This window comes from Centrocercus urophasianus, unplaced genomic scaffold (assembly GCF_019232065.1).
Source record: "Centrocercus urophasianus isolate 14NV4802_14NV808 unplaced genomic scaffold, USGS_Curo_1.0 seq_10, whole genome shotgun sequence".
Classification (NCBI taxonomy): domain Eukaryota; kingdom Metazoa; phylum Chordata; class Aves; order Galliformes; family Phasianidae; genus Centrocercus; species Centrocercus urophasianus.
Window position 1 is genome coordinate 41,768,945 of NW_024884142.1, and position 22,888 is coordinate 41,791,832.

At 40.2% G+C, this 22,888-nt stretch overlaps 2 protein-coding genes across 7 annotated transcripts in view; both read right to left on the minus strand.

Moving 5' to 3' along the window:
• The window catches only part of MCM9 (minichromosome maintenance 9 homologous recombination repair factor), a 46,374-nt gene extending 33,703 nt beyond the window's left edge, over positions 1 to 12,671 (minus strand). For all 6 annotated transcript variants that reach the window (XR_006168151.1, XM_042814587.1, XM_042814578.1 and 3 more), the window contains exons 1-6: positions 12,630 to 12,671; positions 11,832 to 12,148; positions 7,613 to 7,929; positions 5,866 to 5,947; positions 4,763 to 4,963; positions 2,447 to 2,572 (exon numbers count right to left, since the gene is read on the minus strand). Coding sequence is in view for 5 of the 6 variants with exons in the window: in XM_042814587.1 (XP_042670521.1) it covers positions 2,447 to 2,572; positions 4,763 to 4,963; positions 5,866 to 5,947; positions 7,613 to 7,929; positions 11,832 to 12,141 (1,036 nt within the window). In the remaining variant the exon portion in view is untranslated. The remainder of the gene's footprint in view (positions 1 to 2,446; positions 2,573 to 4,762; positions 4,964 to 5,865; positions 5,948 to 7,612; positions 7,930 to 11,831; positions 12,149 to 12,629) is intronic.
• A 4,600-nt stretch (positions 12,672 to 17,271) lies between these two features.
• The window catches only part of FAM184A (family with sequence similarity 184 member A), a 58,126-nt gene continuing 52,509 nt past the window's right edge, over positions 17,272 to 22,888 (minus strand). Inside the window, exons 17-18 of the mRNA XM_042817844.1 lie at positions 20,339 to 20,538; positions 17,272 to 18,660 (exon numbers count right to left, since the gene is read on the minus strand). Of these exons, the coding sequence (XP_042673778.1) occupies positions 18,579 to 18,660; positions 20,339 to 20,538 (282 nt within the window). The 3' untranslated portion in view covers positions 17,272 to 18,578. The remainder of the gene's footprint in view (positions 18,661 to 20,338; positions 20,539 to 22,888) is intronic.

A 22,888-nucleotide genomic window follows, 5' to 3' on the forward strand; every position in this document is an offset into this window, starting at 1 on the left:
GCATTAGAAAGTAAATTGAATCCTTTAAATTTTCCTTTCAGTGTACTATAGTGATCCCTGTTAAGAAAATATTAACATTCCACCCTTTGATGCCAGATATCACTGAGAATATTCTACTAGAAATAATTTCAAAATGTCACTTATACAATAAAAAGTGAAGTTAATGTTTGATCTAAAAAAATTGCCCTTAACATTCCACCTAATGGAATCCTGAACATATGTTTTTACCTGATTTTATTGAGAAAAATTAGAATTAAAAAAAGGAAGTCCAGTCATCCTCTTTATTTTCTGTTTCTCTAATAGCAACTGAGTCATAGTTGCCACCACACAAAGGCTTCAAGTTCCTCCTGTTTGTTGCCCATATTGTGTGCATTGCTGAGATGCACTTCAGCTATGCTTCTTACCTGGCCCCTGATCTCATTATCAATCCCCTAGGCTCATCTCTAGCAGGCCTGGTTTTATTCTCTTCCCCCTTCACATCTAGTTTAGAGCCCTCTCCACAAGCCCTGCCAGCTCCTGGGCAAGGATCCATTTCCCCCTTTGAGGCAGGTGAGATCCATCAGCAGACCTCAGGCCAGCTGCTGAGTAGACCACGCCATGGTCAAATAACCAAAATTCTTGTGTTTGCACCAGCCTCTCAGCCATGTGTTTATAAGCATGGGTTTTCCTGCTCCTCTCAGTGTCCTTCCCTGCTACCGAAGGAGTAGAGAAAAATACTACCTGTATGCCTGCTCCATTAATTAAGTGCCCCAGTCCCCTAAAGTCATTTTTGATAGTCGTCAGGCTTCTGTCAACAACCTCATCACTGCTGACCTGAACTATTAATGAAGGGTAATAATTGGAGAGGCAGATCAGACTGGGGAGTTTTCCAGAAATATCCCTGACCCGGGCCCCAGGGAGGCAGCACATCTTACTGCTAGCGTCAGGCTGACATGTAGGGCCCTCTGATCCTATCAGAAGGAAGTTGCTGACAACAATCACCCTTCTTTCCTTCTTGATGGAGGCAGTTTTGAGGTGTGGAGTTGATTGCTTCACCCCAGACAACCTTGACCTCCCACCACATCTTCACTCACCTCTCCCTTTGGTTCCAGGGCCTCAAACCTATTATGTAGAGGAACCTGGGGAACTGAGGTGGGTTGAGATGGGGGTTGACTTCAGCAAAGCCTTTGACGTTGTCTCCCACAGTATTCTTCTGGAGAAGCTGGCAGCCCATGGCTTGGACTGGTACACTCTTTGCTGAACAAAGAACTGGCTGGAAGGCTGGGCCCAGAGAGTGGTAGTGAACTGAGTTAAATCCAGCTGGCGACCAGATACAAGTGGTGTTCCCCAGGGGTCAGTGCTGGGCCCTGCTCTCTTCAATATCTTTAGTGATGAACTGGATGAGGGCGCTGAGTGCACCCTCAGTAAGTTTGCAGATGACACCAAGTTGGTAGGAAGTGTCAACTGGCCTGGGGGTAGCGAGACCCGACAGAGGGATCTGGACAGGCTGGAGAGCTGGGCTGAAGCAAGTGAGATGAAGTTCCATAAGTGGCAGGTTATACACTTTGGCCACAACAACCCCAGGTAGCACTACAGGCTTGGGGTAGAGTGGCTATAAGATTGTGCAGAAGAAATGGACCTGGGGGTACTGATTGATGCTCAGCTGAACATGAGCCAGCAGTATGTCCAGTTGGCCAAGAAGGCCAATGGCATCCTGGCCTGCATCAGAAATGGTGTTGCCAGCAGAAACAGGAGAGTGATTGTACCTCTGTACTCAGCTCTGGTGAGGCCACACTTTGAGTACTGTGTTCAGTTTTGGGCCTCTTACGGCAAGAAAGACATTGAGTGTCTAGAGTGTGTGCAGAGAAAAACAACTAAGCTGGCAAGGGGTCTGCAGCACAGGCCTTATGAGGAGCAGCTGAAGGAGCTGGGATTGTTCAGTCTGGAGAAGAGGAGACTCAGGGCAGACCTTATTGCTCTCTATGACTACCTGAAGGGAGGTTGCAGTGAGTGGGGGGTTGGCCTCTTCTCTCCTGTAACTAGTGATAGGACTAGTCGGAATGGCCTCAAGTTGCACCAAGGGAGATTCAAGCTGGATGTTAGGAAATACTATTTCTCTGAAAGAGTGATCAGGCACTGGAATGGGCTGCTGAGGGAGGTAGTGGAGTCACCAACCCTGGAGGTGTTCAAGGAATGTTTAGATGCTGTGTTGAGGGACATGCTTTAGTAAGAACTATTGGTGATAGGCGGACAGTTGGATTGGATGATCTTGGAAGTCTTTTCCAACCTTGGTGATTCTGTGATTCTATGGAAGAATATTCAGCATTAAAAATATAGCTCTCAGTCACAGAAATGGGATTCTTATGCTTCTGAAACCTTACTAATTTGGAAAGAAGGAGGAATATGGGTGAAAATAGCAATGGGAACAATTGTTAGTACACAAGACACTATCAGAGACAATACTAACCTCTGATTCGAGTTCCTGTAGCATCAATCCTCTGCACACCACCAGCAAGCACCATGGCTACAGCCAGCTTCACCAGGTACAAACCAAACACTTGAGGACATAAGCTAGCCAAAATTTCATTCCTCCCTAGAACATGAGCAGAAAGTGGCACTCAGCACTGCCCTAAGAATAAAACTTCATTTGTCATGGATACATATATCCCTGCACTGACAAAAAAAAAAAACTGGGCCTGCTTTTCTTTCTTTCCTTCTTTTCCATTTTTTAAATGAAACTCAAATGATTGTTTGATCCTAATGTTCTTAATTTTAAGGAAGTTAAACATTCCACTGCCACAGGCAGCAATGCCAATCCTATCACAGTTTAAGGAATGGATGGATGATTTAGGAAAAGACACTAACACAATGCCACCACACAACTGCTTTTGTTTCAAATAAAAGTGTAGAGCCTTGAAGAATAAACTTTATTTTTTCCACACTTCAAAATATCCCCTTGAAAACTGGTGTGTTGTACATTTAAGAAACATAAGAAAACAAGTTTCCACACAGGCATAACACAGTTCATTTTCCTCATTATCTTGACTCTACTTCTTCTATACGTTCTTCCTCTCCTCCTCCCCTCCATAGCCTCAAAGAGCAAAAGAGCACTTCCATCTGCAATGGCAATTTCGTTGGCTTGCCCTTTGAGATTCTGGTACCAACAGCACACAATGGATCGCAGGATTCATGTCATACATTAATTGCACTGCTACAGCACATAAAACAAAGCAACCGATTTCGAGTTCCTAACATGTTTTAAATTTGGATTCAAGTATGTGGTACTGGCAAAATAAGTAGGCACTTCATAATGACTTGAGGCTTATATGCCTCTTGTGGACATCTTCGAGGAAGTCAACATATTTTTGTCCAAAAATGAAAAAATTCTAACTTTGGTCATGGCATAATTCAAGATTTAACTCTATAGTTGCCTCTATTTGACTTAAGAGTCATCTGCCTTTTCAGTGATAAACAGCCCAGAAGCTCTGCTTCTTCTTAGTACCCAGAAAAAGCAAAGTCACCTGTCTAAGCTGTCTTCTCAGGACATACCTAGTACACAGCATCAGGAACTGACTGACATGAAATGCAGAACTGGCTACCATTCTTTTTTGGAAAACAGTAAACATACACATACAACCTGTTCTGAAATGGCCTTCCCAGTAGACTCATCTCTGCCCTCAGCAGAGAGGATACTAATTCACAAAAACAGCCTAAAAGGAACATCTCGGACAGCCAGAGTTCTTCCAATTTCCTTCCCCATTTTCTTGTAGCCACTTCACATCCATTTAATTCTGAATTACTAGTATTGCATAAAACCACTTTGCAGGCTTCCAAAAAACATCACAAGAATGAAAGACTACCTGGGACCATCAAAGTGGATCCTGACTTACATTCCAAAGTTTCACAACAGAGTGATAATAATTGTTCCCACTCCAAACAGTTGGAGGCTAGCAATTAAACTACTTTCTATGAAATGCAATTCTGAAGAATGTTTACCATTGATATAATCTCTGATTTCTCACGTGAGCAATCTGATTTGTAAGGGAAATACTGACACCTACTCTTCTTCCATTTGTCTTTCAAGGAGAAAGACCAAGTTCAAAGTTTTAAAAGATGGTGCTATTTTGAGACAGTTCAGTGACAAAAATCCCAGTGTCACTGGGATTTACATCAGGGGAGAAGAACGGAGTCCAGGGCACAACTGGTAATTGCTAGGTGGCAGACTGTAAACCACAGTAAAATTAGGAGCCAGCATGCTGAACATTCTGGCTGTTGGAAGCCAATTTCAAATCAGAGTCTCTCCGTATGTGACGTGAGGCTCCCAGCACTTAAATCATGGGGCTATACCTTCCAGAGTAAGGCTAAAGATGGCATACACTAAGCTGCTTGGCAATGATTCAGAGCTTAAGTTGGGATGCAGAGACAACGAGACATCTCGCCCCAGAGTTAACAGCTATGTTACTCAACAGCTAAGTATATCTGGTCCACATTACTTCTAATGGGTATGCTTTTTCTTTCATGTTTATAAAGCACCCATTTTTTTTTCCTTCTTTCATTTCTGGCTAATAAATAGTCCAGAAAACACTTGACTAGAAATCTCAAAAGAAGACAGATCAGAGAAAGATGTTTGGTGCTATTATTTTAAAATAAGTATTTTATATTCCTCTACTGGAAAAAATGTATTTTTGGAGGAACTGGTGATAGGAATATATGGGGAAATATATGCTCAGTCATTGTATTGTCACTCCTAATTTCATCTACTGTAAAGCTTTCAAGCACTAACCTGCTAAGGGATTATTCCTATGCTTTTCCCAGAAGTCTTCAAATTCCTTGCGGACTTCTTCGTCAATTATTACACCTGCTAGTTGCTCATTATTTACTTTAATGTAGTTGGCTTTCAAAACAAGCTCCAAGTCACAACGTGCATCCTGATGGAAAGGTTTCCATCTCTGCATTACCACTCCATACACTGTGATGTCATCTCCTGTGGGTAACAATAAAGATTGGTTAAAAAAAGAAAAAGGAAAAAAAAAAGGTAAAATCTATTACGACTGACAAATATGTGGCTGTGTCTGCAATAATGGATAATAGTATAGTTTAGACCCCGTGTCACAAAGTTAAAAAGAAAACCAACAAAAAAATATACAGAAAAACAAAACAGCAATAAAAAACAATGCAGTTTTTAAGTCTGAAACAAACATTAGCTAGATTCCTCCTGTCTGTAGTAGGAAGCTACAATGTCCTTCTACTTCTAAATTCCTGAAGTTATACCTACCTGTGTTTCCTCTTTTCTAAAAGAGCAAACACTTACTTAACCTTTGATAACTTCTGTGAAGAATACCAGTATCACACATGAACTTCTGGCCACAGTGTTGTCAGACAGTACAACCAACAATGAGTACTGAGTTTCTTGCAGGGATATAACTGAGAATTTTTAGTCCATTCTTATTCAGTCTCTCACCAATTAGCTTCCTTTTGGAAGACAAACAGCTTTTTCCATCTGCAGCATCCCTTAGATAGGTCAGTTTGCACAGTGTTCCAAACCTACAGACGGATGTTACACTGCAGGTATGGCCCAATCCATTTCCTCAAAAGGCTTAGGGTTCTTGTGCTAACAAGCTTAGCATATTTCAGTGCATCACAACACAACACTTACTGAAACTGATCTGTCAAATAATCAAGATATAGCATGTAGATAGATATACAGTGCTTTCTAGATCAGTCTTCAACTGCCATGCTAACTTCTAAGCTGAAACAACAACATGACAGATAAACACATTTTATTAAAAAAACCCTCAGTGCTGACAGACTGGTTGGCAGAGATCTCAAATGGAAGAGTAAAAACACTTATGGTACAATTAAATGTAATGTACACTATATCCTCACCAGATTTGCAACTGTCCACTAAGTCATCTTCCAGAACAACCACCATGCAACGAGGGATGCTTCCGACAGACAGTCTTTGAACCTAGGAGAGAGGAAGGAATAGCACTTATTAAGAATAGCACCTTTCAAAAGTCATTTATTGCCACTTCGGCTTGAAGACCTTTTATCCCTTCTTGGAACTGAGATCAGTCCTTGCTTTTTCTCATACAGCTTACATGGTAAACACACTACTGCTATTGGGAGTTTAAACATGGAAATTTGATGTTGATAGTAATGGAGACAGGCTTGGGTATTAAATTAGCTGAAGGTGCTCAATCCTGGGAGGTGCTGAGTAACTTCAATATCTTGCTGAAAAAACCTCCCTGAGAGATGTCATTTAAAATAACTAATTTTTATTGTTGTTGTTAATATTTGAGATATTTTTCAGACACTTATCCAGTAAGTAAAATTTATTTTGATTTCTGAAGCACATCCATGGGTTTGATAACACTTCACTGAACTATATACTGAGAGATTATTCTCTACATTTTTCTGGTATATTGTTAAAATTTGGCAGATTGAGATTTAATTTACACCTAGGTGTTGAGAATTAAATTTGCACATGACCAGATGCATGTGTATTGACAAATGTGCCACTAACCATTGAAAAGACTTTCCTTTTCTTTAGGGCAAAGTATGCAGATTTGTCATGGTCTATTTCCAAAGAGAAATCTTTCCATTTACAATTAAAGCTCGCAACAGTTGTTAAAATATCCACTGCACAAGAACAAGAATCAGAAGTACCTCTACATTTTACATACTAGAACTCCAGATTTACTCACTGTCTTGTGCCTGGAAAGGGTAATTCACCCTTGTTAGTATCTAAATGGCCACAGGCAGTTCACATCACTGTCAGCACTGGTGGAACATGCAGTTTCTCGCAGCACTAAATAGGAAATGAGTGAAGCTCATTCTTGGTTTAACATCAGCTGCCACGTACTCTGCTTATCCTCAGTTTTCATACACTGTAGCTTTTCCTGCGCCTGTTTTGTCTTACGTGCTACTGTAAAAAGAGCCCTGACTGTTTGTCACTTCTCCAGCTTAACTGTCCTTGAGGCTGTTCACTCAGAACTAACTTCAGAAAACAAACGCCAATTCTGTGAGGAGCACATTTTCAGTAACTGTTGATATGATTGTTGATTGGAGGACAACATTTACAGATACCATGTACTGACCATACTGTACCCCTACAGTTGACCTTGGCTACCACTGGGCTAGCTTTATTCCTTAGAAATAGCATAGAATATCATCACCATTCTCAGTCAGCACTTAGAGGAACAGCACACACAGTGATACAAGGATTCAGCTCTAAAGTTTGATCTATGTCCTAACCGTCAGTGTTTCATACGATCTTCAATATAATTAATACTTAATAATGGAAGTCTAGTCAACATATGCCTACTTTTTTTTCTTTAACTCTCTGACTGAAAATCCCTGAGAGGTGGATTCTCTGGCTTCTTGTAAGCTGATCAGCCCTCCCTTTTAAATAACAACCTGTAAAACTTTTCCACTTATCTTAGCATGTAGAAGTTTTACATGAAAACAGGATAAACTTAATTCAGAAGCACAGTTTCACTAAAATTAGTGGAGATGTCTTATTCCAGCATGAAATTAAGTCCCCAAACACATTTCTTAGCAAGTTCATTTTTTTAGTATTTGAGACATCTACACCGCAATACCCTCCCCCTTTCTTGATCTTTTTTTTTACCTGCTCCTGAATTTTGATTTCTTGATAGTCTCTGCAGCTGGTAGGAGAGGAGGATGTTCCAGAGAGGCAAGTGAACTTGGTTGAGTTGCAGCCCTCTTCATTCAAGCAGGCTGATGGACGGCAGAAAGCATAGTACTGCTCAAAGTCAGCCTTAGCCACAAAAACGTGTTTGCACTTATTGCAGATGTAGCTCCGCTCAAATTCCAGCACTTTCACCAAACTGGTACGGATGACAGTCCCAGTGACAGACAAGAAGTGACCCACATCCTTGGTCTTAGGAATGTGCTCTCGAGTCAGCTCTGGGCAAACGGGCAAACCTGTTAAATCAAAGTACATGCAGCATGAGACCACGTGCATGAAACATACTTGCAGTGCAATTAAATAGAGAGACTGGGAAACACATCTGACCTATTAACACTAGTTATAGCTGTTTTGTAAATACAATTCAACAATTCATCTGTCGCAGCATACATGTGATTAATTGGTCTTCAACAGTGAAAAGCATCAGATGCTGATAACAATCAGAAAATATGGCCATTTTACTCGCCTACTTTTGTCGACAGCTTAGAAGTCACAAGCAGTTTCCATTCATGAAAAAAGATCCTGATGCTCTCAGGTCTATCAATTCAAATGATCTGCCAATGTCCTTGATTCTCAACTGGTTTATCTTAATTACAAACTTTTAGCTATGTTTTAACCGTGGTTCAGAATTGTTCCCATGGTTAAGAAAAGCACAGTTCTGCATCTTGTGGGTATTCTCAAGTCTAAGCAAAATCTAAAGCCACAGTACACGAGCACTTGACCTTAAATCCGCATTTGCGCACCAGTAAAACTGAAGCACACGGAAGATGTCAGAAAAGGAATAGAAAAAGGTTAACAACACAACCAGAGTGAAGTCACTTCTCTGTTCAGATAAGTGGTGCCAAAATTTTCGTGGCACTTCTCTCCTGTAACTCCACCCCAACAGCCAGCTGTGCTGCATGGATCCCACCGCTGTGTTCATCGCTACGGGCACCACAGCAGAACAGCTGCTGAAAGCCTGAGGAAGATGAGTCTAAATCAACTGCCTGCAAAGTCTTTATAAAAATAAATGTCCTCCAGGATGCATTGCCTCTTCAGAAGTTATTTTACAAGAAACCGTAGAACCGTAGAACTTAGTAAATATCAATTTAAACAAATTATCTTAATACAATTTCTTACAGTTTTACTTCCGAAACGAAGACAGAAAATGGAGATGTAAATATAAATCTGCTGGAAAATGATTCTTCTAAGGGGACCAACTCTATTTGTGTATTTAGATCAAATCTGCTCAGTAGCTTTGGCTGTTAAGAAAAAAAGCAGAATGTCCTTATTTCAGTACGTCCAAAATCAAATCTTTTGTTTCAGACACGTTGAAACATTCAGCTTTGATGCTTTCAAGCAAAGTGTTTGACTTTTTGCTACTGATTAAAGAAAATATTATTAAACATTAAGCTCATTATAGATGTATTAAGGAAGTAATTTGGAAAAGAAATGAACTATTATGTAGAACTGGAAACAAAGTAATTTTCTGGTTGACTGTAACAAAGCCATTTATAGCTTCTTCCAAACCTGGCAAAAATTCTTATTCTCCTACAGGTTTGTGTTTTTATTCAGTTTAGTCAAAAGGAAATAAAAATCAAAATCCGGTGTTTCTCAGCTTACGTCAGAGAGCTGCAGCCCTGTTGGCAGGATGTATGCTATGACTGTCCCAGTGAATAGCAAGAAGACAGGAGGCTGGACAGGGAAAAAGGGAGCTTTCGCTCTGATTTTATCAGACTGCTTGACAAACTATTTGAGTGCATGTTTCTTTGAATAAGCTTTCGTATATTAGTAATAACATATAAAACTGAACTACCAGCAGCAGCATGGCTATCAACAACTGACGTGAGCGCTCAGGTTAATGGTAAGGAAAAATCCTGTAATGGATTTGCATCAAGAAGAGAAGTGGCACAATTAAACTTGTACAGTGCTGAAATTCAGATAGTTGCATCTTCTTCCCTCTCAGGGAAGGAGGGGTAACCACTCAGTCAACCACTGCCTATTCACACCGCCCTCATCCTTCTCTGCGCTCCTTAGCTATCCTGTCCACATCAACACGAGTGTGCCAAGATTGCATTCTTATCCCTAACATAAACCAAACCGCTTTCCCTCACTCCAGCTCAAGCCTGCAAATGCATCCCAGAACACTGCAAATACAGTTTTCACTTGCTCATACTTCTATTAGTGTACTGAATGGTTCAGTATTCTGTGCAACGCAGAGGACGTCCTTGCACATCAGGCAGACAGCAGTTGTACACCAACTGCATCTTGCAACAACCATCTGAAGCAGGTCACAAGCTGTTGTGCTTTTTCTTTCCTAAAATCCTGGACAAAATGCATTATGAGAGCCACAAGGTAATCATATTTCTGGTGTTCATATTTTAGTGTCAGCATTTTTAGTGAAACATACTGGATAAAAACACATTTATTCCCACAGATACGATTCATTGAATCAATCACAGAATGGTTTGGTTGGAAGGGAACTTTAAAGACTGTGTAGTGCCAAACCCTCTGCCATGGGCAGCAACACCTTGTACTGGATGAGGTTGTACAAAGCCTCAGCCAACCTGATTTTTACCACTTCAGATGATGAGACAGCCACCACTCCTCTGGGCAACTTGTTCCAGTGTCTCACCAGCCTCAAGATAAACAATTCCTTTCTTATAGAAAACCTAAATCTGCCTTTCTTCAGTTGAAAAACATTGTCATTGTCCCTTGTCTTGCCACTGCAGGCCCTGCTAAAAAGTCTCTCCACCTTTCTTACAAATTGCCTTTATAGAAGGCCACGACGAGGTGGCCTTATGCAACCTGCTTGCCACACTTCTTATACAGACCAGTATACAATGCAAAGCACAATCTGCTGGCTCCTATCCAATTTTTTATCAGCCACCATCCCGAAGTGCTTATCTGCAGGGCTGCTCTCAGTCAATTCATCACCCAGTCTTCTGATATCGGGAATTACTCTGATCCAGGTGCAGGACCTTGCTGAAGTTTCTTATGAATTCCTTCTCTCTCTAACAATCCATCAATCAAAACGATACATCTCCAATATAGAGGCAAGAGAGGGGGGCTATATCGTGGGGGATCATGTCAAAGGTCTTATGGAGGACAAGGTAAATGACATCAACTGTTCTTCCATTGTCCACTGATGCTGGTCACTCCATCACAGAAGACCACCAGACTGTTCAGGAACAATGTATACCCTCCCTCAGTGTCACTAGCAGGGATTTAACTTCTTTAATTAAAAAACATTATTCCACAAACTCCTGGGTTTACCCAAAACAGAGCTGGGGCTGCCACATGCATGCTCTCTATGTTCAAGCTGCCAATAGACAAATGATCATAAAGCACTCAAATATGGGGCAAAGGAGGGAAACAGTAGTCACCATCTCCTGCCTTTGCAAACTGGACAGTTCCAAATAGTCACTGTCAGCAATGACAAGACGGGACCATGCCACCACCAAGCCCAGTTTCCTACAACAGGTGTTTTAACTTCAGAACCTGCACTTCACAACTACACCTCACCTCAACCGCACCTCAAAGCCAACAAAGTCTTCCCAACAGTGAACAATAATGGTATATGAATTTGTAGCAAAAAAACAAACCAACAATAAAATCCATTAGTAAACACCATTCTTTCCAACAGTTCGTTCCAACAAGTAATTTTATAACTACTAGTTAAGCATAAATTTTAACTAATTCAGATAAAACTACAAGACTACTTACCCTGCCCATAGCAGGGGAGTTGAAACTAGATGATCACTGTGGTCCTTTTCAACCCAGGCCATTCTATGATTCTATGACAACTCAAAATTTGGACTCCGCGTATTCTGAAACGTTGTTGGAGCCGCAAGCTATGAGGAAGTCATAGGGCAAAAATGGCTAGGAACTGTACCCTCCTCTAGAACTTATAGCTAGACCTTCTGGCTGTCAGCACAAACAGCCTGAGAACGAGAGCTGGTCTGAGGAGCTTTTTTTTCATGAGAAGACTGCGGTTTGAGTCCTGACCCTGTAACAAACATCTAACCACTGCACGCACACCATAAGGGACATGCGCACGGCCTACGTAACTCCACTTCACATAACCTACTGACAAGTGCCACAGCACAGGGGGAGTCAGAAAGACCAAGGAGAAGCTGCCTCCCTGCCCGCCACTCACCTGAAATCCTGGCGTGGAGGTTGGGCTTCATGCGGAGCTCCGGGGATGGTGTGGCAGCCTGCAGCACCGCCATGGCCGCCCGGCGCAGCGCTCCGTCAAAGATGGGCAGCACCTGGCTGGGGAAGGCGTTGAAGTACTCCCCGATCTCCATGTTGGTCTCGAACAGCGTCAGGGCGTCGACGAGGACCGGATAGTGCGCTTCGTCGTCCCCCTGGCGCAGGATGCCGAGGATGTCGTCCCGGTGGTGCTGCAGCACGTAGGACTCGAACACCTGCCCGATGAGGCTCACCTGGTCGGCGCGCAGCGCCATGCCGAGCCTGCCCGGACGAGCAAAGTAAAGCAGTTAAAAGTGAGAGGCTTCGGAATCGAGTCATGCGGGAATCTACAAACTTAGGAAAAAGCTCGCGGCGGAGCGAGGCCCAAGCAGGCCGGGCCAGGCTGGGCAGCGCGGAGCCGCCACGGGCACCGGCTCCTTCCCACCCCCTCGCGAACGCGAGGCGGGATGGCGGTTCCCGCCAGACGACGGCCGCAGGCGGTGCTGCAGCCCCCGGACAGCCCTCCGCGCGGGGCGGCGCCGCGCTTCTCACTCCCGCCCGCCCTCGGGGCAGCCGCCGCGGCAGGGCCCGGCCGGGGCTCTCCCCGCCAGCAGTGCACAAGAGAAACCTCCCGCGCTCGCTCGGCGGCAGCCACTGGTCCCGCCCGCCCGGCCCGGTAGCGAGCAGCGCGGCAAGATTTGAACGCGGCGCGGCCCGGCAGCGCGCTGTATAGGCCCCTGCCGCGCTCCCTGTGCATCGGTACCTGCAGCGCGGGCTTCCGCCGCCCCTCTGGCCGGGTCCCACCGCTCCGTCAGGCGGCGGCGGGAGGAGCGGCCCCGTCCCCGCCCCTCGGAGCCGGGCCCGGCAGATCCGCCCGCTCGGGGCCGCCCGCGGGGCTCGGGGCCGCCCGCCGGCGTCGGCGTGAAGAGTGCGGATGTAACTTCTTTGTAAGGAAGTTAGAAATTAGCGATGGGACAAGGGGAAACGGCCACGAACTGAAGCCTAGGAAGTTCTGCACAAATGTGCGTAAGAACTTCACAGTAAGGGTGACAGAGCACTGCAACAGGCTGCCCAAAGTGGCTGTGGAGAATCCTCTGGAAATATTCATGTCCTGCCTGGATGCCTACCTGTGCAGCCTGGTCCAGCCCCTACAATTATGTGAAATTCTCTGTTGAGTTCCTGGCTCTTGGGCTCTCCCACTGTTAGCTTGTGTTAAAAGTAAAGTCCCATTGCTTTATCAAATGGCCTTTTGCTAACTAGTTGAATGGACCTTCCTGCAAAAGCACTGCTGAAATTTGCACTAAAATAAATCCGTCACTGAAAATATGGAACTGTTTCTGACAAAGCATCTAGGTGTAGTATCAGGCTGACCCTGTCTCCACAGTACACTTTCAGTATCAGTTTTATTCAGCCTAAAGTACTGTCCTGAAAGGTACCAAACCAAGCTGCTTCTTTCACAGATAATGTTGGATATTAGGAAAAGAATATTCTTTGAGTGATGAGGCTTTGGAACAGGCTGCCAAGGGAAGCAGTGGCATCACCACCCTGGAGGTGTTCAAGAAAAGGGTGGGTGTGGAACTGAAGATTATGTTATGCAGGCTTGTTGGGGATGAATCAACAGCTGGACTAGATGTCTTAGAGGTCTTTTCCAACCTTAATGATCCTTTGATTCTATGTTTCTGTACAACAGTTGGGTCAGTACGGTTATCTGGTTTCTTGTATGGAAGAGGCAGCCAGCAGTTGGAAAAGTTAATTACAGCTACAGAGCAAGTGAAGGTTGCAACTAGGTAGTGGTTCCTAAAACAAACAAACAAACAAAAAATGAACAAACAAACAAAATCCTCAACAACAATAGAAAACCCAACCAAACAAAACAATGTAAAAAGAAGACAAAAAAAACCAACAAACAACCAAACCTGCCTGAAATATTTATAATTGTCAAATGATAACTAGTAATAACTATGTGGTTCACATATTAATGAAGAAATATTTAGTCAATGAAAAATCCTCCTACAAAAAGTACCCTGTGATCATTTGGAAATCCAAAGGTGGCTCGTGGATCTAAAACTGCTTTTTGGTTTTACAGAATACAGTGTGTGCCATGGAGCTGGCAATGTTTCAAGAGTACAAGAACTGTCAACCAATGCAGTGGTCAGTGGTACACATCCAATATGCAACTGGGATGCTGTCAGCAGGGCTGCATGTGTGCTGAGATGAGCTCACGGATCTCACAGGTTAGGTGAGGATTCAGACTAAGCATGATGAATGAGATTTGCTGCTCATCTGACAATAACGCTTGAGCTTACATGCTACCTTAGTTTCTTTTCCATTGTCAGGTGCAACTGTGTCTGCCTCTCCTGTTTACAGGCTGCAGTATGGTTATGTTTCTCTAGGCAGCCAGGCACCACAGCTGATGGTTTCCAACTGTATTTACAATTCAAGGACTATTGTTCAAGTTAAAGTACTAGCTGCCCTCTGAACTCTTCAGCTGGACTGTAGGGTTGAACTTGGTAGGCTTGATCATTGAATACACTTCATTATAAGGCCAGATTTTGGTAGCTATTGTGGAATTATACTTTTATATCATTAAGCCTAGCTCTTCTTGTTTCCTAGCAACATTGGTATCAACACTTCTGGCATCTTCTGCTTCTCACAATGTTCAGCCTGCTGTTGACAGCAAGCAGGCCATGACACTACGGCTAAATGAAAATAACTGAGTTACAATGTACAAAAACTCTTAACAGTGTCCAAGCCTTATGGTGCAGTTTGAGCAACAGATAAAGCCTGAGCTGTCTAATTGCATTAACTCAGTAAAGGAGTGCAGCAAAGGAGCCTAATGGCAAGCTGGGCAACAGGTTCAGTTGTTAATAGTCAGGCTGAGCAGTCAGGCTGGAGAAGTTCTGGTTCAGCCAGGCTGCCAGATTTTGTTACACGATCCCAGTGCTGTGTACATGGGTATTTCCAATTATTGCAGAGTATCTAAAAAAATGAGTACTTATAAATAATAATTTAAAAATACACTGCAAATTAATTAAGTGTTAAACTGAAAAGTGATTTTGCTATACAATTATAGCAAATAGGAAATTTTGCCAGGCACTTAATAGAAAAAAAAAAAAAAAAAAAAAAAAAAAAAATGGAAGTGATACAATCGATGCTCAATTCCAGAAAGTAGCTAGGCCACAATTCTAGAAACTATACATTCACTTTCAATAAAATAAAAAATGGCTTATTGCTTGTCTAGGAAAAGCAATAAAAGTACTGTTACTAGATTACACTGAGCATACCATGAGAAGAGCAACATAACTCCTGAAAGTCATTCTGCATCTTTCAAAGCTGCTGTTTTTTGCAAATTGTATTTAAAAAAATAATAATAATTGGAAAAAAAAAAAAAAAAAAAAAAAAAAAAAGATAGGCTAGGATTCCTTACATCTACATTTAGGCAACTAAGGCAATTAAGTGGGCTGTTGCTCTACAGTCTTTGTACAATAAAAAGAGGTAAGTGTGCTTATTCACTCCTGAAACTTGGGGGGTTGGACTCGATGATCTCTGGAGGTTCCTTCCAACCCCTGCAACTCTGTGATTCTGTGAAGCTGCCCATTGACTGCAGAGAAGGTGTTCTTTAGCTGAGTGACTCAGTCACCTTCCTTATAAGCAAGAAAGAATTAGTGAAATTTATCTGACTAGCACTGGAGTCATGCAACCATATTCATATACATCTTAAAATAAAGGAATTGTAGAAAATCCTGAACAAGCCTGATTTCTAATGTTATGAGTGTATTCTGTATGCAATTTATTGCCAATATAGTAAATGTAGTGAAGTAACCAAAAAGTTGTAGTAGGAAGGAGTCAATCAGATAAAGCAATACTAATTGTAGCTTGGTTTTTCAAATGTGTAGTTGTATTGTTTTGTGGGGTTTTTTTTGTTTGTTTGTTTGTTTGTTTGTTCCCCTCAAGTATACTTTCCCTTCAAGTACACCTTGATTTAGCAGAGGGTTGTTGGAATCAGGGTAGTATGGTCAGGTTGTGGTTGGACCTGATAATCTTTAAGGTCTTTTCGAACCTGAACAATTCTATGATTCGATGACTCCAGGTACAATTTCTGCTGCAGGACAAACCCATGCGGTTCTTGTGACATAGTTCTTCATTTGTGGTATGAGGGTATGAAAGTAAAATGGAGCATTTTTCTGCTAACCTGGAAGATTCACTAGATTTCACAATCATCACAGAAGTAAATTAAGCAATCCAGACTGAAGGGCCAAAGTTCTGCCTGAAGGCAGATTATTATGACGTTCTGATTAAATGTAGCATTCTTCTGGGTTTTGCCCTGGTGTCGAGTATAGTTTGTTACTTCCTTCTTCCAAAGGAAAAAGCAGTAAGGATTAAACTACGTTACTTTGTATTTGCTCTTTGACTTCACGTTGTTAATTTCTTTCTGGATAAAACTGTTCAAGGTCAGAGGTGCACTAAATCCTGATAATCATATTTACATCTCAGATAGCAAAGAGAACTCTAGAGAGTCAAGACATTTCCCCCACCATTTTAAATAGTACCACACTATTTCACTCTAATTCTGCCCCTCTTTAACTCAGAGGTGTCTGCTGAACTAATAGGAGAGCAAGAAAACATCCAGGAGTTAAGACTGTGGACTGCAGAACTGGACACCAGATACTGCAAACAATGGCATTGTGATAAGTCAAGTTCCTGTATTAATCCAAAGCATCAACTTCTTTTAGGAAAGAGTACTACAGAGTTCTCAATGCCATTTGATAGAAACTCATTTTTTTCCCTAGTTTCTTCAGGACGTTTTTTAAGAGACTGATTTGATAGTGAAACAACTGCCGACTTTGGCAGACGTGGCACCTTCTCAATTTTCTCCTCCTTATAAAAACAAATTCCTGCTAGTGAAAAGAAACCCTGGGCACACCTTTTACTGAAGTCTAAAAATATGAGCAGTTAAAGTGAATGCATGCATTGTCATCTTACAAATATCGTTCACTCTTACATACACAAAAATACAATGAAGTGGAGGATGGCAGAAAAAGGCAGAGCCCTTTATATGCTTTGCAAAGTGTGCAAGAAAAAATACACAACACTCACTTCAGAACGTTATAACAAAATGAGCTAGTGTATTTTATTTCAGTAACAGCCAAGAAATCTGACATTTTGCCCAATATGGCTTTCTTCTAAAATTAAAAAGTTGCATATTACCTCCATTTGAGTGCACCAGCTACAGAAAATCTCCATCTTCAGTTCACAGCAGCATCACCAGAGTACAGCTTTCAGTGGATTTTTCAAGCAGAATTATAAGATAGAATTTTTAAAATGTTCATTTAGAATATTTTATATTGTTTATATGAAAACATACAAATTTTTCATTTATACATATACTACATATAAAACTCATTGTAATTAGCAAGTATATTCATCTGGGTATTTACCTTTGTGCATACAGGGGGAAAAAAAGTATGTAGTTAGGGCTTCAGGTGAAATATTAAAGATAGAGACTTTAGTATACGCTAACTAAAACCTTATTTAAACAACTCAAACAATTGTTCCTGCTTTTAAAAGATAAGAGATTTAGCTTAAAAATACATTCATAAAACAAAGAGACAATTTTCTCCCTGAGACTACCAGTGTGAGTTACTTTGTGGTAATCATTGAATGAAAAAATATAAAAGAGACAACAGGCTTTTCTATATGCCACAGCAAAGTTCTGGAGCAAGACCAGAATCAAAAAGGTGTAGATTGGAGAATCATGCTCACTAGCTGAAAAAAAAACCAAAAACCAACATGTGCATATATTAGACATTAAAACTCTTCATACAGACAACTGAAGGTAATTAATTTTTAAAGATCTGTATCTCTAGTGCGTATAAATGGCAAAAAGTTTTTTGAGTTTGATTATTTACCATTTCAGACATGAATTTTATCTAAAGCAAGACTTTATGCCCCAAACGTAGACTTCTGATTTATGCAGAGATATGTAGTATGGTATTCTACAGGTTTTACGCATGTCTTTGTTAATATTCATAACATAAATGCACAATTTGTGTGAACAGTTGCTGTTTCAATCCAATGACAAGATGTTAGATAATAACCAGAAGGTAAAGTCTCATGGGCATCGGTTAAAGTGTCAAAAACCTGTCCCAGTGAAAAAATTCCAGCTTCTTTTTTATGGCCTTCTTACTCTGAGCATCTACGCTGATTTCCGTAGAATTTATATTCTTCCTTTTAAATGTTAGAAAGGGGACAGTTTTTAAAATGCTACAAAGTAACAGAATAGAACTGGGATGGATGAGACATACTCTGTCCAAATTGGAGAGAATTTTTCCTTTCACAAATTACATTGTATTTATAACAACCATGCGATTTTTTTGGGAGGAAGCCTTACCTAAAAGAAAACACATTTATAGGAAAAAGGGGGAAAGCATTACGTTTGTTCTACCAAAATTTATTATGTAGTAATTACAAAGTTTAAAGATCCTTCCATCTTAAGTAAAAATAATAATTACACACATTATATAATACCATGTCAAGTGATTTCAACAAATATCACATGAAATACAGTGCATTTTCAAATCAGAAAGACAAATATTTTCTCATTCACAGTGTTTGACAAATTACAGGAAAGCTTGTTCACATGAGGGTTTACTTAAGGTCATGCTCTTATAAACAGTCCACATCACTCTGTGCCACAAAAACAAATCATCTCTCAGAATGTGAAGTATCGGGCGAGCCACTCCTGGCGCTGTGGATCTGGTGAAGCCACTGGTGAAGCATCAGTCTGAGGAGGGCTAAATTCACAAAAAGAAAAAGATATTAACCCACAACTAAATGGAGTACCCAACTTAGGAGGAAAAGATTCTCACAGAGAATATCAAGTGCAGAACAATCTTGTTTTTCCTTGGATTCGTTATCAGCGTGCCTCTGGATACCATTAATGTCTCCCTATAGAACCTGTGATCATCCACTCCATTGGAGAGCATCAGCAGCACAGACAAGTCAATTCAGAAGCCACGTTACAGGGTGGGCAAATAAGATTTTGGGAAATAATTTAAAATCTCCTGAACAGCTGTGTACCATCAGAAGAATAAAAAGGGCTTTCTTGGAAAAGTGTGTCTGTAGAAGGTCCTCTTTTAGCATCCTTTTCCTGTGGTAAAGTTAATTTTCAGAAATATGATGCAAGCATCATATTTGTAGACATGTGCTCACAGAGACTGGTTGGTAACACACTATTTTCATACTTTACACTGATTACAGATATATGCATGAACAATGCAAGTGATATTTTAAATATTCTAATATACTAGGGAAAAATAAATTGCTGCATTGCAAACAATATTTGATTCCCCTTTGAACCATTTAAAAATCTCACTGAATGAGCAAGAAAACAGTTTCATAATACAATCAAGTTTCTTCATCAATAAAAATCCATAATAAAATAATCCCTACTGTATTACTGGGTAATACAACACACAAAACAATTTGGAATGGAAACTCTAGCATCACAGTCCATGAGTTCATGCACATGCATGATAGAGGTATCTGAGCACAGTCATGCACATCACATGCACAGGAAAAATAAGAAAGACAGTATTTTTGAAAAGTAACTGTTTACTTGACATAGACTTTTCTTTACTTATCTATTTTGCATTCTACTTTTTGCTTCCTTGAATGGTAAGTGGTTGCTGGGTATGTGGCCTTCCACATTAAAACAGAAAAAAAAGGGTAAACAACCACGTGTGGATCTGGTAATTACACACTGCTTTAAGCTGCCAACTTGGAGGTAAGAGGTCAGTACCAACTAAATACAGCACACAGCACTTTTTCTGTGCCTTTAATATGTAGCCACATAAAGCAAAAAGTTTTAAATCCCACCTCTAAGAAACCATTTTAAGTTAATAATTCAATTCATTGTATCAATTCATTAGAGAATGACTTGAGACTTCAATGCTGACTTAGTTACCGGAAGCTCAGCATTAAGCATTCAATATACCCTTCCTGTTTCTGCAGTAAAGTTTGTCTGTGATTTGTTATAGGTGAGGAAAGGGGAAACACAGAACATTCACATAGCACAGAAAATCGTTTTCTAACATAAAAACCATTATCACACAATACTGAATAAAAGAAATTCTGTGCTAGTAACAATTTCTAAATGACAACCAGCAAGTAGCACAAACATTTAAAACAATTGTTCATATATGTAAACAATTGGAAGCACATGAATTCTGTCAAGGTATCTAGAGAGGTTTTCAAACTTCAAGACTTACGAAAAAGTGAGAATATACTTCAGTAAGGTCTACAATAAAAAGGAATACTATAAAGAGGTTACAAATATAATGTAAAAATTGAAAATTCTGTAACTTGTACCTCTGAAAGGTTCTCATATGAAGCAAGTGGGATTCAGCTCAATACAAAAGCAAAATTTTCCAGAGTTAAGAAAGAAAAAAAGGTTGGTGAGGCAATGCTCACCTCAAAAACGTCTTGGGCTCTTTGGGTGGTATTGGCTGTGGCAGTGGTTTGCTGCTGTTGAACTCAATATCGTGGATGGGTGAGTTAGGAATGGGGTCCAGGCGGTTAGGATGTCCATTGCCCACTCCGCTAGATTCCAGAGCACTTAGATTGGGGACACTCACAAACCTGTTTGTTGACTTATCGTTCTTCTTCTTTTGCTGCATTAAAAATAACAAATATAAGGAAGGCTTCTTGTACCAGGACAGTTGAGGAAATCTGCAAATTTAGGATTTTTTTTTTTTTTTTTTCTGGCTTTTTATTGAGGAGAGGGGGAAGCTGGATAGGAAGGAGAGCAGCTGGGACAAGGGGGCCTTTTCTTTTTCTTTTTCTTTTTTTTTTTTCTTTTTTTTCTAATTGTAGTTCTACTGTTTGTTTTGACCAGAACTGAACAACACAATTTCTTTTTTCCCGAAATTTCTTATTAAGACTTACTATAATCAACAAGCACATTATTTTTAAAGATCTTCCAATATAACGTTTTGCTCTATTTTAAAACATCAAAGATAGTAAGCTTTCCTCAAATTTACCAGTTAGCCTGTTAAGCTTTTCACCTTTATGTAAGTCTTGTTTTGGTATTAATGGAATAGCTTTACTGTCATATATAATCACAGCAAATTTCAATGATGAAAAACCCAAATCTCTCCAACAGGTTTCACCTCATTACTGGTGTACATTTTGGTCAGTAAAACAGGTGCCTAAAGAAGCAGCTACATTTCTTTTAAAGTAATTATGCCCCCAAAGTTAGCAAGCATTATAACAATACTGTTGAAGAAGGCAATACCGTGTGAGAGCTGTGTTCCTTGCTGAAAGTAAAGGCTGGGCTTCTAGTGCTATTCCAGCTAACGCTTCTGGGCACCAGATGGCGCAACTGAATATTTTTTCTTTCTTAATACTCTTTACACTACAGATAATATTCAAGGGACTCGAAATACTGACAGATTTTATTTTGATATAATTGTTCAACTTTCCATAACACATCATACAAAGGAATCGGAATTTATCTGCTTTTATAGATATTTTAACGTATAAAGATGCTTCAAATGATTCTCTAGGTCTTCAAAAATAATTGACAGAATACCATGTGTGTTTCCTGAATTCTATTGAATATTCCATGTCAGTGATAAGGATTATTAAAAAAAAAAAAACAAAAAACAAAAAACATTTTTTTAAAAAAAGATTAATTTCTTCTCATGAATCATCTATTTACTGAGTATATAATCAATACTGCCAGCAGAAGAGCTACTCTATTCATTAGTGTCAGGAGTTCAAATGGAGACAGAGTCCTATTGCTTGTTTGTTTGTACTCTTCTGTTTAGTTCTCTGCTAGCTTTGATTTCAGTACCTGCCCTTCCAAAGCTGAGAGGTGAAAGTGCTACTAGTATAGTGCAGTGGTGCATACCTTTGTAACGTAAAATTAAACATATATATTGAACAGAAGGCTATACTAGAAAAATAATCTTTTTTAATCACCGCAGTAGAAAACCACTAGCTGCAAAAGCTTAAACTAATTCTTCAGGCTGGAGAAGCAAGAAATAACAGCATCATAGGAAAACTGTTTGGTAAAACTAAAAGTAGTCAAACGTATGGAAAACAACTGCAAGGTATTATACAATGCAATTAAAACTGTGTGTAAACCACACTGTAGTTAAAATCTGTGTGCTTCATAAGAGGCCTTATTTCTGCAAAATGTATTTATCTCTATAAGTGCTTTGAGAAACACTACAGATTGTATCTTGTTTTTTATAGAGCACACTACACTTCCAAAGCAGTCAAATCTGGAGTAAAACTGTGTGTATTGTTTCCATGAAGTTCATGCAAAGTATTACAAAACATCAGATTCAGCAACACAATACTAAACAGATCCATTGCATAAATTTGAGAAATTCCAATACATACTGCAATGGTTGTAATTTTGCATTAAAGTGCAAAGCTTGCATTAATTAATAACTTACTTTTTTTTTTAATTATTACAAAGAGAGTGAAGTTTTCAGTTTCTCTTAATCATTCTCTGATAAACATAGTATGTGCCTTGATAAAGTAACATGTTCCACAGATCATGAAATGAAAAACTAAAATGTTCTGGCATACAAGACTTTTTTAGAGTCTTAATTTTAAGTGATAGAAGCTTATGTTAAAAATACACGAATTATCACTATGGAAATCTGATGTTGAAGTACTTTTCCCAAGCACGTCAGATTTCACACAAAACACAAGCTTACACACTCAGTGATTAAATTTCACATCTTTATAAAGGAGTGGTTCAGACAAACTTACAAAAATTTCAAACAACTTTTCACACAACAACAAAGAATTCAAATTAGTTTGGACTTTGCAGAGACAATATCAAGGCTACTAACTTCTTTTATGCAGGTATGCATAAAAGTTAGGTATCAGCAGATACCTACTTGCCAGAAGTGCTGGACTCCTGAGAAGTGTTGGAGAGCATTGACAGTTTATGGCAAAGCTTGTGCAGATGTGAAAATATGATGATCTGAAGTGAAACCATAA